The sequence below is a fragment of the Aotus nancymaae genome, unplaced genomic scaffold (assembly GCF_030222135.1).
Source record: "Aotus nancymaae isolate 86718 unplaced genomic scaffold, 86718_ANA_hifiasm-v0.15.2.pri h1tg000057l, whole genome shotgun sequence".
Lineage (NCBI taxonomy): Eukaryota > Metazoa > Chordata > Mammalia > Primates > Aotidae > Aotus > Aotus nancymaae.
The window spans coordinates 15,773,542-15,789,021 of NW_026988471.1; the positions used below are offsets into that span (position 1 = coordinate 15,773,542).

The window sequence follows — 15,480 nt, forward strand, 5'->3', positions numbered from 1 at the left end:
TTAATTCATACCAAAAGAGATGAAAGAGAGAGAATTGAGGGGAAAAAAGCTTATCAATTAATTTTCAATGATAACACAATTCATTTTGTGACTGGAGATTAGAGAATGTCCTGGTTCTCATCATTTAAAAAAATTTCTTCTGTCTGGTCAAGAGTGATAGAAGATAAATTTGTCTGTGACATTGACACTGCATTTGAAAGAGTGTGCAGATTCTTGTAGTGGGGAACATAAAGTCTAGGTTAAAGTACTTAAAAGTCTAAAACTATCTGTTTAAGCTGAGAAGCAAACTGGATCTTTTGCTCAAGAAAAAAAGTAGTTTATTGAAAAGAGAAGAGGAAGACAGGAGGTTTCCTCAAAGATCACCAAAGTTGACTCATTTGTCACCTGGTAGGTAGGGGAGCCTTTATTGCTCCTGGCTCATTGACTACCCAAAGCAGTCAACCTTTCACCGTCTCAGGACTACTGGTGATGCTTTGCCACTGCTAACGCTTTTTCAGATTGAAGTGCTGTGCCATAATACTAGCCAATTCCAGCCTCACCATTGTGGTTCTTAAAATTTAATATATGCCACATATTTGGCTTTTTGATTCATTTTTAGTCTGAAAATTGTATCTTTTTTTATTTTTATTTTTTATTTTATTTTATTTATTTATTTTTTTGAGACAGGGTCTTGCTCTGTCACCCAGGCTGACCTGCAGTGGCCCGATCATAGCTCACTGCAGCCTTGACCCTCCTGGGACTACAGGTGTGCCCCCAGGCCCAGCTAATTTTTAATTTTTTGGTAGAGAAAGAGGTCTCACTATGCTGCCCAGGCTAGTCTCGAACTCCTGGCCTTAGGTGATTCTTCTGGCTCAGCCTCTCAAAGTGCTGGGTTTACAGGCATGAGCCACACAATGCTCAGCCTATCTTTGATCTCAAAACCCACTCAAAATGGGTCAAGTTGTTTCATGGAACTTCCATACTTCTTACCATCCACTGTATGGTAACATACCTGGTATTATTGAGTGTTGAAAAGAATTCCCCAAAACTTGACTCAAAAAGTTTTCTGAAACAATCTGCCTCAACTTCACTTGGCCTACACATCTTAGTAAGGCAGTTTGGCCACAAAATGTGGCTATCCCAAGAAAGAGGGTCAAACACTGGTGGTATGAACAAACAGAACAGGTTGGGCTGACTCCCTTCAGGTTATGCCTCAGAAAGAAAAAATTTAACTAAACTTAGAATCCAAAAAGCTACCCACTGAAATGCTATGTTAGAGGTGTCAACCTGTGCTCCTGACCAATAAAAATCCCTACTGGCAAGTCACAACAATTTTAAATAACACTTTTTTTCTTCAACTTTTATTTTAAGTTCAGGGTACGTGTGCAGGATGTGCAGGTTTGTTACATAGGTAAACTTGTGCCATGGTAGTTTGCTACACAGATCATCCCATCAGCTAGGTATAACACGAAGCCCAGCATCCATTAGTTATTCTTCCTGGTGCCCCCTCTTTCCCCACCTGCTCAACACACACATGGACATGTAGGGAGGAACAGTAACACTTTTTTCTTTGGGCACCATGTCTACCCTTGAGATTTTACTTGCATAAAAAACAGAAAATATCTAGTCTCCATCCTAAAGACACAGTAATTGCCCCTTAGTGGTCATAAGTAAGTGAACTGAACTTGTTTAAAAAAATGATTTCTACTAGTAAATCATTTAAACCTTAGATGACTTCAGAGCTCTCTGCAAAATGGGGATTCCTTTGGCTACTTGAAGAAGGCTTCTGGAAGAATAACTGACTCATTGATTTTGTAGATCCTGCAAAAAAATAAGTAACTTTCTGCAATGAGCAACATACAGTTAAAAAGTTGGTATGAATTTTTTCTTAACTTTAGGTAAAATGATCAATGACACCAAACTTGAAATGAAAAGACATTCAGGTCAATACCAATCCGTTAGTTAAGGTTGTTATGGATGATGGGATTGCCTTAGACTTCCACCTTTCAGACAAAAGCAGAATCTGTGTAATCACTAATACATCATAGATTTAATAGCGAAGGTCAAGTAGAAATGTCAATACAAGAACTTAAGGAGAAAGCAAGCTGATTTTTAAAGATAGATTCTAATGCTTTATGGAATTTGTTTAGGTGGTTGAATTCTGGATCCTAGTAAGAGGGAGGGAGGAGACATGGTTGAGGTTAATACTCCAGGTTGACCTCATCTTGCTAATCGGAGTCCTATTCATAGTAATCTTAATTAAATACTGTATGAGACAAATTAAATGGAGTTGATCTCACCCCAGTCATTCAGATTAATCAGAGTAGCTGAGTAGTGATGAATTCATGAGGGAAATTAAGTAGATGTCAGGATGGTACAGAAATGAAGGAAGAGTAGATCTTGTTGAGAGACAATTCTCTATGGGTCTCTTGCATTTCTGCATGTCTTATAAGCAATTATCCTAACAGCTTTTGTTTTGAACCACCTGTTCAAAGTTGTTCCTACGGTAATAATGTCTCTTTCCAGGACAAAGTTCAGGCAGCTTTGCTTCGGAACCACTATAAAAGATTTGGGTTTCCAAAGCTCAGAGTTTCTTTCCTATGATGCAACTGCTGCACATGCAGGCATCAACTGGCACTTTTCACATCAGCCTGTGGGAGTTGGGACTTAAGAACTGGATAAGAAAATAATGACATTTTGGCTATGCTGCTATTGCTGTATCAGGTTGTCCTTTGTATCTGACCCAAGAGTTTCATATCTTTCACAGCATCTGCAAAACTGTAACAGGATAACATCTTGATTTGCAAATAGGGAAAAATTTTAGACTCTTAGCAGTTATTAACAGTTTATAAAATCTCATACCATTCATAGTTTCTGATAAAAAAATTTTTAAGGAACACTTATTTGAAGGCTTTGGAATACTACTAAGATTGTAAAAAATTTCAGGCCCAAGATCTAAGAAAGAAAGGAAATCATGGAGAGGTGAGATCAGTATTTTAGCTCTTTTCCTTTTGGGATGGTTTCTGATCCATTTGCCTTCATTCAACGCCTTAAGGAAAAATAGAACAAAATTAATTTATCTTCAATGTGGTGGTACATGTAAGTCTTTGAACATATCCTCCATGAATGTCCTCAGTTTGTGGTTCTTCACAGAAAACGGTTTGGAGTCCATTCTCTCTACCCTGCTTTGTCCTTCCTGAAGTAAATTCCAGTTCATCAATATCTCATGAAGAATGTGGCATTCAGAAAGGAGGAAGATTTTTCTAGTGAAATAATTGATGTTTATGTAAGTATAACAATATGTTACTGGTGAAATGAATCAGCATAGTAAATTCTGGTATAAACATACAACAAAATATCAGGCAATAATAAAAATGGTATTATCAAAGAATCTCTCCCCCTCTCTCTCTCTCTCTCTCTCCCTTCACTGGGTTGCATAGTGCTCCCCTTTTCCCTCTCCCCCTGCCCTCAATCAATGTTTACTTGGAACTCCGAAATGTGATTTTATTTGGAAATAGGGCCTTTGTATATATTAGTTAAGATCAGGTCATTCTGGATTAGGGTGGGCTCTAAATACAATGACTGGTATCCCTTTAAGAAGGCCATGTGAAGACACATAACCACAGGGAGAATGCCATGTGAAGACAGAAACAGAGACAGAAGTGATGTATCTATAAGCCACGGAGTGCCAAGGATTTCTGGCAACCATGAGAAGTTAGTGAGAGGAAAGGAAGGATTCTGCCAACATTTTATTTTGAACTTCTGGCCTCAAGAATGGTGAGAGAATACATTTTGTTGTTTTAAGCCACACAGTTAATGGTAATTTGTTGTGGCAGGCCTGGGAATCAAATGCATCTATCTATATTAAATTTCTATTGCCGCTTTAAAAAATACCAGAGGCTAGTGGCTTAAGATAACATAAATTTATTACATGACAGTTCTACAAGTCAGAAGTCCAGATATGTTGGAAGGGCTGCATGCCTTCCAGAGGTTCTAGAGGAGAATCTGTTCCTTGCCTTTACCAGCTTCTAGTGGCTTCCCTCATCCCTTAATTCATGACCCCGTTAGCATCAGTCTAAACTCTGCTTCTGTCTTCGCATCCTCTTCTCTGATTTTGACCTTTCTGCCTGCCTCGTATAAGGACCCTTGTGATTAGATTGGGCCTACCCAATGCAATCCAGGATTTTCTTTCCCTCCCTTCCTCTTCCCTCTTTTCTTCCCTCCCTTTCTTCCTTCCTCCCTTCCCTCCCTCCCTCCCTTCCTCCCTTCCCTCCCTCCCTCCCTTCCTCCCTTCCCTTCCTCCCTCCCTTCCTCCCTTCCCTCCCTCCCTCCCTTCCTCCCTTCCCTCCCTCCATCCTTCCCTTCCTTCTTTCCTTCCTTCCTTCCTCTTTTCCTCCCTCCCTCCCTACCTTCCTTTTTGACTGAGTCTCGCTCTGTCACCCAGGCTGGAGTGCAGTTGCGTGATCTAGGCTCACTGCAATCTCTGCCTCCAGAGTTCAAGAGATTCTCGTTCCTTGGCCTCCTGAGTTTCTGGAATTATAGGCATGTGCCACCAAGCCCAGCTAATTTTTGTATTTTTAGTAGAGTCAGGGTTTCACCATGTCAGCCAGGCTGGTCTCGAACTCCTGACCTCAATTGATCCACTCACCTTGGCCTCCTAAAGTGCTAGGATTACAGGGGTGAGTCACCATGCCCAGCCCAGGATTATCTTTCCAAGTCAGGTTTTTACTCACGTCTGCCACATCAATTTGACCATGTAAGGTAACATATGTACAGCTTCTGGGGATGAAACATGAAAATCTTTGCAAGGCCATGTCTGTCTATCTATCTATCTATCTATCTATCTATCTATCTATCTATCTATCAATCTAGATGTCTATCTATCTATCTATCTATCTATCTATCTATCCATGTATCTCTATCTAGCTAGCTATTTCTATATATGCATATGAGAATGAGAATGACAGTAGGAAGGCAACATCCCTAAATGTCAATGTGATTATTCCTGTATAAGTTGTTTTTATTCATGTTTTTAGTAAATACATAAAATATGTTGTGCATTTTACATGCCCTACATGAAATAATGTTGCATTAGTATCTTGAATACTAATTAAAATGTTAATTAGAATTCCACAGAGAGCAATCCATATTCTTGTTGACTTACAATTACACTTGCATAAATTTTAGGTCTAGTCAGGGGTCTAGACTTTGGAAATGATGCTTGGGCCATGGATTGGGAGACACACTTTCCAGTCAGAAAGTTCAGCTTCTCCCTTTGATTCAGTTTCATTGGATAAATGTGTTGTTTTACTGGACAGCTGATTTGTCTTTTGCTCATTTCACCAGAGCATTGATATCTGCTTGGTATCATTCTTCTTTCAGACACAGGGCATGCAGACATGACTAACAGGTTATTCCCTCACTCTAGGAGCACACAGTCTAGAGGAGAGACAGATAGAGAGCAAAGATTACAACATAATATAGTAAGTGTAGCAATAGATCCAGGAGTATGAAAACACCAGTGTTCACGTGTCAGGGCACTGATGGAGACTTAGTGACGAATGAGTGATGTTAGGTTTATTTTAAGTGAAAAGAAAACTAAAAGGTCTCAAAGACATGAACACATTTTTACAGCCATTATGCTGACTCCTAGAACTGCCAAAGCTTTAGGGGAGCTCAAATGCCACAATTCCACGATTCACTAGTTGGACACACATGTAAATGGTATGCCATTGCCTGGGCTGTTTTCTCAAACCTGGGACTTGTCTGAAGGTCTCCTCCCTCTAGACCTTCTCCCTAACCTTCCAGTGGTTAGTGATTGAGAAACATTTCTTTCCCAAGATGTCTGCAGTGGAAGAACAAATTGGCAAAGGGTCAAGTATCACACCTGTTTGGTTATGCTTCATGTGGGCCTGGCTCTCAGAGTAGCTGTTAATGCAGCAAGTATTGATGCCTGGGATTGCAAATCCTTCTCTACTTCATGGAGCATCTTTCCACCCCAGGGCTTCCTCTCCTCCTGCTGAAAGAGTGTGAAGTTCCCTGGTGCAGGTGCAGCTCGGCATGTTGAAGGAAGTGACCCATGTATCCTAATTGTTTGAACATATGTCAGAAGTCAATTGAAGATTCAGGAAAATACATGTTACTCATTTGCCTCTGCTGTGCAGCGTAGTAGTTAACCAGGAACTAGCCTGCCTGGGTTCTAATCCTAACTTGGGCATGTTTATTAGTCTCTTCATGCTTTGGTTCAAGTATAAACTAGCAATAGGATTGCTATGAAAATTAAATCATTCAATGCATGTTAAGTGATTAACAGACTGTTTGGCAGGAAAAAACCCAATACAGACAATCTCTAAACTTCCTAGTATTTAATCCTTTATTCATTAAATCATGACTGAATGATTGATTTTTTTTTCCCTGGATGGCCGTGTTGCTGACCATGAAGGTGGCAGACATTTTTAGCCCTGGGATGGGATGTCTCAGACAACTGACTTCACATTGTGGGGGAGCCAATCAGCAACGTAGATGCTGTACATTTTTTTGATGTTAAGCATTTGCTTGTCCATCTCCTTCATGGACATGTGGACCCTGAAAATGGCAGCCATCATTAGGTAGCAACCATGGTGGGGATTGCAGGAAGCCATCATGTTCTTAGCATGAAACATCTGCTGGGTGAGCTTAGCCTCCATCAGGACCCAGTACTGGTGGATACCCTGGCTGGTCAGCAGGGTAAAGCCAGGCGTGAAGAAGTACAGGCAGGGAAATGAGACCATGTTCTCAGCCAGTTTCTGTAAGTCAGCATTTAGCTGGCTGGGGAAGCACAGGCAGGTGGTGACCCATCTCATGGTAGGAGAAACCAGGTGGTTCAGGTCACCATAGGTGGGCGTGGGCAGCTTTAGAATTCTGAAGCAGATGTCATAGATAGCTTCATTATCAATGCAAAATGTATGTGTTTGTTTTTTATGTGGACTGAGAGAGTGGCAGGCTAGGTTTCCATTAGCAGCCAGTTTCCACTAATCTTTTACTGTAATTCTGATGAACGACTAAGTTCAAGTTTAAAGAACTGGAGAAACTGGTGCCTCAGTACAAGGATTGCAATGCAAAAACAAACCCATTAAGACCCACCTGAATTTTCTTAGCTCCTGAAGTCTGACAGAATAATAAAAGCATTCTTACACATATACCTCATACCAGGGCCCAGATACGATTAAGATAGTTTCCAAGGCTCTAGCCTTTTCAGACCCTAAAGATTAGATATAGATGGAATGAAACACTTCCATTTGTAAGTACATTCCTACACATAGGCATAGGGCTTCAAATGTACATAAGCACTGGAGAAAAACTCGTAACTTTGAGTTGTTCTGGTGAGTTACTCTGACCTTCTCCCTGTAACTGGTTGCAGAAATAAACTCCCTGCTTTTCCAGTCTGTCTACATCTTGTTATTGATTGGCAAGAACAAGCAGCTGGACTTCATTCATCCGGGAACGCCACCACTGTGTTGGACACCTTGGGCAAGGGCAGAATGCTGAATGTGTTCATAATTTGTCTGGGTACTCCTCCCAGATCCTGCTGATGAGAAGAGTATCCATCCCAGACACAATGCCCCCACCCAGGGAGTGGGTCAGCTGGAAACCCTTCAGGCAGTCACAGCTCTCAGCCTCCTTCCTTATGACGACCATCACTGACTCCACTGGGTCTGTGCCTTCTGTAGTAGCAGTGGGCCAGTGGTGTGCTTTGGCCCAGTTGTTCTCTGTACCACTCCGACCAAAGATGAAGTTGTCTGGCTTGAAGACCCGCCTGAAGGGCACAGAGTCCATGGTGCCCGGCGCCAGATCCATAAGCACAGCGCGAGCATGGCTGAGTCCCAGAGGTCAGTGTGCCAAGGGGGTCCCAGCCTGGAAGGGCGTGACAGCCCAGCCCTCCCCTCCCCTGCCAGGCCGCTGGGTCGCTGGGAGAATTGTCTCCTCGCTGCAAGCTGTCCAGCTCTGCCATGTCACAGGCGGGGAGCCCAGGGTCAACAAAGCAGGGCCACCACCCCAGCTGCTGCTGCCACAGCGGAGGTGGCGGAGGCAACCGCGGCAAGGTGAGTGGCAGGAGAAATGCCGGAGGGAGGAGTACTTACTATGAGCAAGAAAGACATAGTGCTTGGCATTTAATGAGAAAAGCGTCTCCAAGACTAGAGTTCAAGTTTTCCACAACTACCTGGCTAGGTAGGAAAATAAGACATATACCCCAGAGACAATGAAGGAGCCAGGTTAGGCGTCTTATAATAGAAGAAATTGAATCAGAGGGGCAAAGTGACCTTGCCGTGACATTAACATCCCTTCCAATTATTAGCTTCTCTTTGTCTCCAGGGTTGTATTCAAAGAGTGACATAACAGACAATAGAACTACAAGGACTTCAGAGAATGGAGAGCCAGTGGTGTTGTGTGGGAAGTGCAGTTGAGGGTTGCTAGGAAGCATTTGGGCAACAAGTTCAAGGGCTCTGAAGCACTACTGACATATTTCAACTTCGTGATTACCTTTGTAATTTTCAACTTTGTGATTACAACATACTTTGCAAAGTATGCTGTTCTAGGTTTTCCAGGTGAAATACAAATGTATAAATAAATATATTCCACGTGTTTATATAAAGGGAGATAAAGAGAGAGGGAGAGATCTGCTATATGGGTTCCATTTTCCTTTTCTTTTTTCATTTTGTTGCTTTTTTTGACGTTATTGCTGTGTACATGTGTATAAGTGTGTGTGTGTGTGAACTTTTGTTTTACTTGTAGAAAATTTTGAAAGTTCATAACATATTCTTAGACTTTATTGTAGTTAATCCAATAATCATAAATAATATACATAAATCTGTATTTTTGAGGTATCTACTTTTATTAATATGCTGAAGTGTTGCTTTGAAAATGAGAAAATGAATGTAATTACATTTCCTCTTAATTTTCTAATTAAAAACATCGATTTCCCACTTTCTGATATTTATATTTCTAATATCATTAGAGTTTATAATGTTTTTGCATGTTTTTGTACCCACAATTCTCATATTGTTTTTAGCCTTGGTTCTTTCTTTAAATAGACTCAATGTAAGTTATCAGTTCATTCGTACATTTGATGTCAAATTTCTGAGTTCTTTTGTTTGATTAATCCTTAAGTCCAATGGATATTTCTTGGCTTTATAGTTCTGTATCAGTTTTCTGAAAACACAGTGCACTTCATCAAACTTCATATGTAGATTTTTTTATATCTTGAAAAAGTATTTTTTCATTATATATTTGAATGTATATTCTGTCTCATTTATTTCATTGTCTGTTTTTTAAAAACCAGTTGTGAAAGTTGGATGTCCTTTGTCTTTTTAACATAGGTATCATTTTCTCTGTAATAATTTCAGTCTCTTTGTACTTTTTCCACTATTTTTGCATGATATTTTCTCAAGCTAATGCTTTTTTATTTTGACTCTGTTTTAAGCAATATCTGTTCTAATATTGCTACTTTTGAGTCTTCATTATTATCTTCCATTTTTTTCCTGAGGTATGGAATAAATTTTATCAACTTCTATGATATTGAAATTTTTTATTAAATCTGTTTTTTCTTTTACCCTGGGTAAATACGTAAGAATGAGATTTCTGAGACATAGTGTACAGGAACGCTCAACTTTCTAGATAATGCCAAAACATACTATTTTTTCAAAGTGGTTGCACAAAATTGTACATTTCAGAGAAATGTATAAGAGATCAAATCAATTTGTATCCTCTCTACATTTGGATTATACAACTAATTTTTTTTCAAATTTTGTTCCATTTCACTTTTATTTTAGACACAGTGGGTATATGTGCCAATTTGTTACATGGCAATAATGCATGATGCTGAGGTTTGGATTATGGACCCTGTCACCCAGGTAGTGAGCACAGTACCTGAAAGGTAGTTTTTTAAATCTATTTCTACCCAACCCTCTACCCTCTAGTAGTCCACACTATCTATCATATTTATGTCCATGTGTGCCCAATGTTTAGCTCCAACTTATAAATAATAACACACAATATTTAGTTTTCTTTTCCTGCATTAATTCACTTAAGATAGTGGCCTCCATCTCCATCCAAGTTGCTACAAAAGACATTATTTTATTCTTTCTTATATCTGTGTAGTAGTCCATGGTGTATATGTACCACATTTTCTTTATCCATTCTACCACTGATGGGTACCTGGGTTGATTCCATGTCTTTGCTATTGTGCATAGTGCAATGATGAACATACAAGTGCATGTGTCCTTTTGGTAGAATAATTTATTCTCTTTTGGGTATATGCCAAATAACAGGATTGCTAGGCCAAATGATAGTTCTGTTTTAAGTTATTTGAGAAATTTCCAAACTGCTTTCCACAGTGGCTGAACTAATTTAAATTCCCACAAGCAGCGTATGAGCGTTCCCTTTTCTCTACAGCCTCACTAGTATCTATTATGTTTGACTTTTTCATAACAGCCATCTTGAGTGGTGTGAGATAGTATCTCATGGTTGTTTTGACTTACATTTCTCTGAGGATTAGTGATGATGACCATTTTTTCATATGTTTCTTGGCCACTTACATGTCTTCTTTTGAGAAATGTCTGCTCATATTCTTTGCCCATTTTTTAATGTAGTCATTTGTTTTCACCTGCTGATTTGTTTAAGTACCCTATAGATTCTGGATATTAGGCCTTTGTCAGATGCATAGTTTGCAAATATCTTCTACCATTCTGTAGGTTGTCTGTTTGCCTTGTTGATAGTTTATTGATGTGTAGAAGCTCTTTAGTTTAATTATGTCCTACTTGTCAATTTTTGTCTTTATTGCAATTGCTTTTGGGCACTTAGCCGAAAATTTTTGCCAAGGCCAGTATCAAGAAGAGGATTTTCTATGTTGTCTTCCAGAATTTTTATAATTTGAGGTCTTATATTTAAATCTTTAACCTATTTTGTGTTAATTTTTATATATTGTGAAAGGTAGGGGTTCAGCTTCAATCTTCTGCATATAGCTAGCCAGTTATCCCAGCACCATTTATTGAATAGGGAGTTCTTTCCCCATAACTTGTTTTTGTCAGCCTTGCCAAAGATCAGCTGGTTCTAAGTATGAGCTTTGTTTCTGAGTTACCTAACCTGTTCTGTTGGTCTATGTGTTCTTTTTGTACCAGTCCTAAGCTGTTTTGGTTACTGTGGATTTATAGTATAGTTTTAAGCCAGTGGTGTGGCTTAGGATTACTTTGGCTATTTAGGTTCCTTTTTGGTTCCATGTGATTTTTAGAGTGATTTTCTCTAATTGAATAACACTTATGTTTTCTATTTCAAGCTTTGTTTGACAAATCACATTTTGTGTTGTAATCTGAATTGTAATCCCTGCATGTTGATGGAGGGACCCCCGTGCTGTTCTTGTGATAGCGAGTGAGTTCTCACAAGATCTGATGATTTTACTAGAGGCATTCCTCCCTTCACTCTGCATTTGTTTCTCCTGCCACCATGTGAAGAAGGAAGTGTTTGCTTCCGCTTCTGCCATGATCGTAAGATTCCTGAGGCCTCTGCAGCCATACAGAGCTGTGAGTCAATTAAACCTCTTTCTTTTATGAATTATCCAGTCTTGGGTATTTCCTTATAGCAATGTGAGAGTGGACTAATACACCATCCGACATTGATTTTTGCATGTGGCATGATGTAGCCTGTTGTTTCCGCATCTGCATCAATATGTTTTTAAAATCGGCTCCACCTCCATTTTTTAAATAGGCCCTCTTTCTCACACACATCTGTCATGTCATCTATGTCTAATATAAAAGCTCAATATTTTCTCCCATTGATCCAGGTCTCTATTCTTACACAAATACCACACTGTCCTAATTACTTTGGCTTTATAATAAGATCTAATGTCAGATGGGAGCATTTCTTTCACTTTTTCTTTACTTTTTGTTTCCTTCCATAGCTTCTTCCTCTTTTCTCCCCACTCATTGTCATGGCCAGTCTTAGTTTTTTACTCTTGCATATATATTTTGGAATACTCAACTTGAAAAACTCTACTCAGAACAAAATAATGCTGGTTTTTGATAGAAGTTTTAGTTATTAATTAGGAAGATCTATTTGTACTTCTTTACATCTTATTCATGAACATTAAATCTCAATTTATTTTGATTGTCTTTTACTATAGTCAATACATTTATAATTTTTTGTATTCAGATCTTATACTTTTTAAATGTTTATTCCTAGGTGCTTTGCCCTTTTTGTTAATGTATCAAAATACAGCTTTTAAAATTTATATTTTCTCTTGTTTGTTCTGAGTGTATATAAATTAATGATAATAATTTTCCTTTAATTATTTTAGATTTTTAATGTCACTGATGACAGTTTTATTTTCTTTCTAATAATTTTTATTTAAGTCATTTTTCTTGTCTTGTTGAACTGGCCAACCTTCCAATGCAATTTTGAATTATAGTGAAAATGATGGCAATTTTTGCCTTGCTTCTGATGCTACAGAGAATACTTCTAACAATTTATTATTTAAAATATTATATGCTATATTTAAATATATATATGAAATAATTCCAGGTTATAAAATACACTACACCTAGTGTATTAATATTTTTTGCTAGTATGTTTTCATCATGAGTCAGTGTTGACTTTTGCAGAGTTCTTAGTCTGCGGCCAGTGAAATAATCAGATAGGTTTTCTCCTTCACTCTGCTGATGTGACAAGATATATTTATAGATTTTTGCCTATTAAGTGAATTATGAGAAAAAACTAGCTTGGAAAACATACATTTGTATTTGGTTTGCTACACACATTTATATTTGGTTTGCTAATGTTTTGCTTAAATTTTTATATCTACATATACATAATTATATGTGTCTATAATTTTTCTTTCACATGCTGTCATTGTCAGGTTTGAGATTATTTTAACCTCTTTTTAAGTCTCTAGATCAATGATTCTTAACTGTACATGATTTTGCCCCCAAGGGTCATTTGGTCATCTCTAGAGACTGTTTTTAGATTGTCTCTACTGAAGGGCAGATGCTACTGGCATCTAGTAGGTAAAAGCCAGGGATGCTGCTAAGTATTCTATATTGTACAGGACAGCCCTTCATAACAAAGCATAGTGTCAACTATGAGAAATCCTGGTCTAGATCACTTGTAATGATCTTGGATTGATCAAGCTTTTAAAGTTTGGTAGAATTTGCCTGTAAAATCATCTGGATTTTGTTATAGAAAGCATCCAAATTAATAATATAATTCTAATTTGTATTGTTAATTTAAGTAAATTGAGGTGCTGTGATATTAAGTCAAATTTGAGAAATCTTGGTCTAGATCACTTTAATAAACCTGGATTGATCTAGCCTTTAAAATTTGGTAGAATTTGCCTGTAAAATCATCTGGATTTTTAATATAAGGTATCCAAATTAATAAAATAATCCTAATTTGTATTGTTTAAGTAAATTGAAGTGCTGTGATATTAAGTTAGCATTAGGATAGCATTTAGACATCAAATTGTTGCATTCTTGCATTCATTTACTCACCTATTCATTTGTCAAATTTTTTTTTCACCTGCTTTATGTATGCAAGTATCTGTGTTAGATGCCAGGGAAATGCACAAGTGAAGCACAGCCTGTCCTTAAATAGTCAGCTACGGATATCAAGTAGGTAGTTAAATGACTGTTATTCAAAACAGAAATTAGTAAGTACTATAGGAAGAATATAAACAAGATTCTTTAAGGTAGAGGGATACAGAGAGAAAAACAGAAGTATTTCAAATCCTGACCAGGAAATCAGAGAAGAAATTTGATAAAGTATTTTGTATAGGTAAGCCCAGAGGGGAGTAGGTGAGCTGGCTTTTCAGAGAATATGAAAAGTCATTTTGCAGAAGGCTTGAGAAAGTAACTGTGGGTAATCACATTATAAGGAGAGGCTGAAGCTTAATTATGGAATGCCTCATATAACAGGCTAAGAGTTTAAATTTCATTCTGTGATCCACAGAGAAGAGAGCCTCTAAAGTTATCTATATAGGGTAGTTTAATGATATGAGTTGTGATCTAACCAAAACTGTTTCAAAAACCTTTTAAATCTGTACAGTTGTAGACTGGGTATCACTTCAAACAGTGAGAGTGTCTTCCAGATCACATTCTACGTACATTCTGGCTCCCTAACCTGAGGTCTGTCCCTGATTCTGACCTGGCACTTTTGTGGCAGTTTGTGTTTGATGATTGCAATTTGTTCAACTCCATCTAATATTCTTCTGATCTCCTGCCTGCCACTGAAATTGATGTGTTTGGTCACATTTCACAAATGAGGAAGTCAAAATTCTGTGAACTGGTGTGGTCCCTGCTGTCTTCCAGTCCATGTGGGCAGAGTGAAAATTGGATTTTGTGACCAAAAAACAGGGCAAGCAGCTGCTGAGCCCCAGGGGACCATACAACCTGCCAGAATCTTTGCTCTCTCCATCTAAGCATGGCCAAGACCACTTTTTATTGTGTGTGAGATCAACTATGCATGAAATTCAATAGTTTCCAAAGATAAATCTGGTTAGCATGACCAAATACATCCACGACTAAGAGAATAAGAATGAATCTTTTAAAAAATCAATAGTTATAAGCAAATTAAAAAAGATAGTAACTCCTTTAAAAGTTACTTCACTTAAACATTCTTTTGTCATGGCCTTTCTCAGAGTGATGATTCATCAGTGATCATTCACGTCAGTGAGTTTCTTGACAAAGTGAAGAAGAAATAACAGATACAGTGTGAGATTGCAAAATCCATTGCTTCCTGATAAATGCACTGAGTTTTCACTTATCCAGGTTATGTAACAACAGGCAAAATATGTTGAGCTCTTTGGTTTCCAAGGAGAAAGAAACACAAGCATCTCACTTTCGCATGGCAAGCCCACAGAAACATATGAACACACACAAATATATGCAAATATATACACATACATATGTATACATTATGCATACACAACCTACACACACTTGTATATTAATCTGAAATACAAACAAACCTCATATGTGTAATTTTGTGTATATATACCCTTATTTAAATAAACAAACATAGGCACACACATGTGACTCATCCATGCAGACACGTATGAGGGCAAGTACAGAAAAGAAATACAACATAATGCACTCTTTTGAAGTTTTAAAGGAAGACAAGGAGAGAATATGTAACATTAAAAATGAATGTGTAATCATTTTACTGTTAACTGCAGAAGGATTAATGAACAGGTTGATAAAAGGGTATTTGTCAAACTCATATAAAGAATTTGAAGCAGTTTCTGGGACTAACGTTGGCTATAGAAATGATTTGATTAAGAATACATTACATAATCTCTATATCATTTTAGTGAGATAACTTATTGTGACATCATCAAGTTAAGGGTCTGTTGAAAATAATGAAGGTGAGAAAGATGCAGGCTGGTAACCACTGACTATGAGACCTGGCAATTTAAGACTGAAACCTCAAAAAAGATCAAACTTTCAGAAAGTCTGTCCAATACTCTATGAGATATTG

At 38.0% G+C, this 15,480-nt stretch overlaps 1 protein-coding gene across 1 annotated transcript; it reads right to left on the minus strand.

The window, feature by feature from the left end:
- Window positions 1-6,455: 6,455 nt before the first annotated feature.
- Window positions 6,456-7,969, minus strand: LOC105707745 (tubulin beta-3 chain-like). Its single transcript, XM_064363755.1, has 3 exons — window positions 7,911-7,969; window positions 7,515-7,834; window positions 6,456-6,865 (listed from the first exon to the last, which is right to left on the minus strand). Exons 1-3 carry the CDS (start codon window positions 7,967-7,969, stop codon window positions 6,456-6,458), a joined length of 789 nt encoding a protein of 262 aa, XP_064219825.1.
- Window positions 7,970-15,480: the final 7,511 nt, after the last annotated feature.

What these genes read in the sequence shown, in the direction of transcription:
- LOC105707745 (XM_064363755.1), bottom strand. Translation starts at nt 7,969, where the DNA reads ATGGCAGAGCTGGACAGCTTGCAGCGAGGAGACAATTCTCCCAGCGAC. An exon ending in CCCAGCGACCCAGCGGCCTG is followed by an intron (nt 7,835 to 7,910) that starts GCAGGGGAGGGG and finishes TCTGGGACTCAG; the next exon opens with CCATGCTCGCGCTGTGCTTA. An exon ending in GGAGTACCCAGACAAATTAT is followed by an intron (nt 6,866 to 7,514) that starts GAACACATTCAG and finishes TTCTAAAGCTGC; the next exon opens with CCACGCCCACCTATGGTGAC.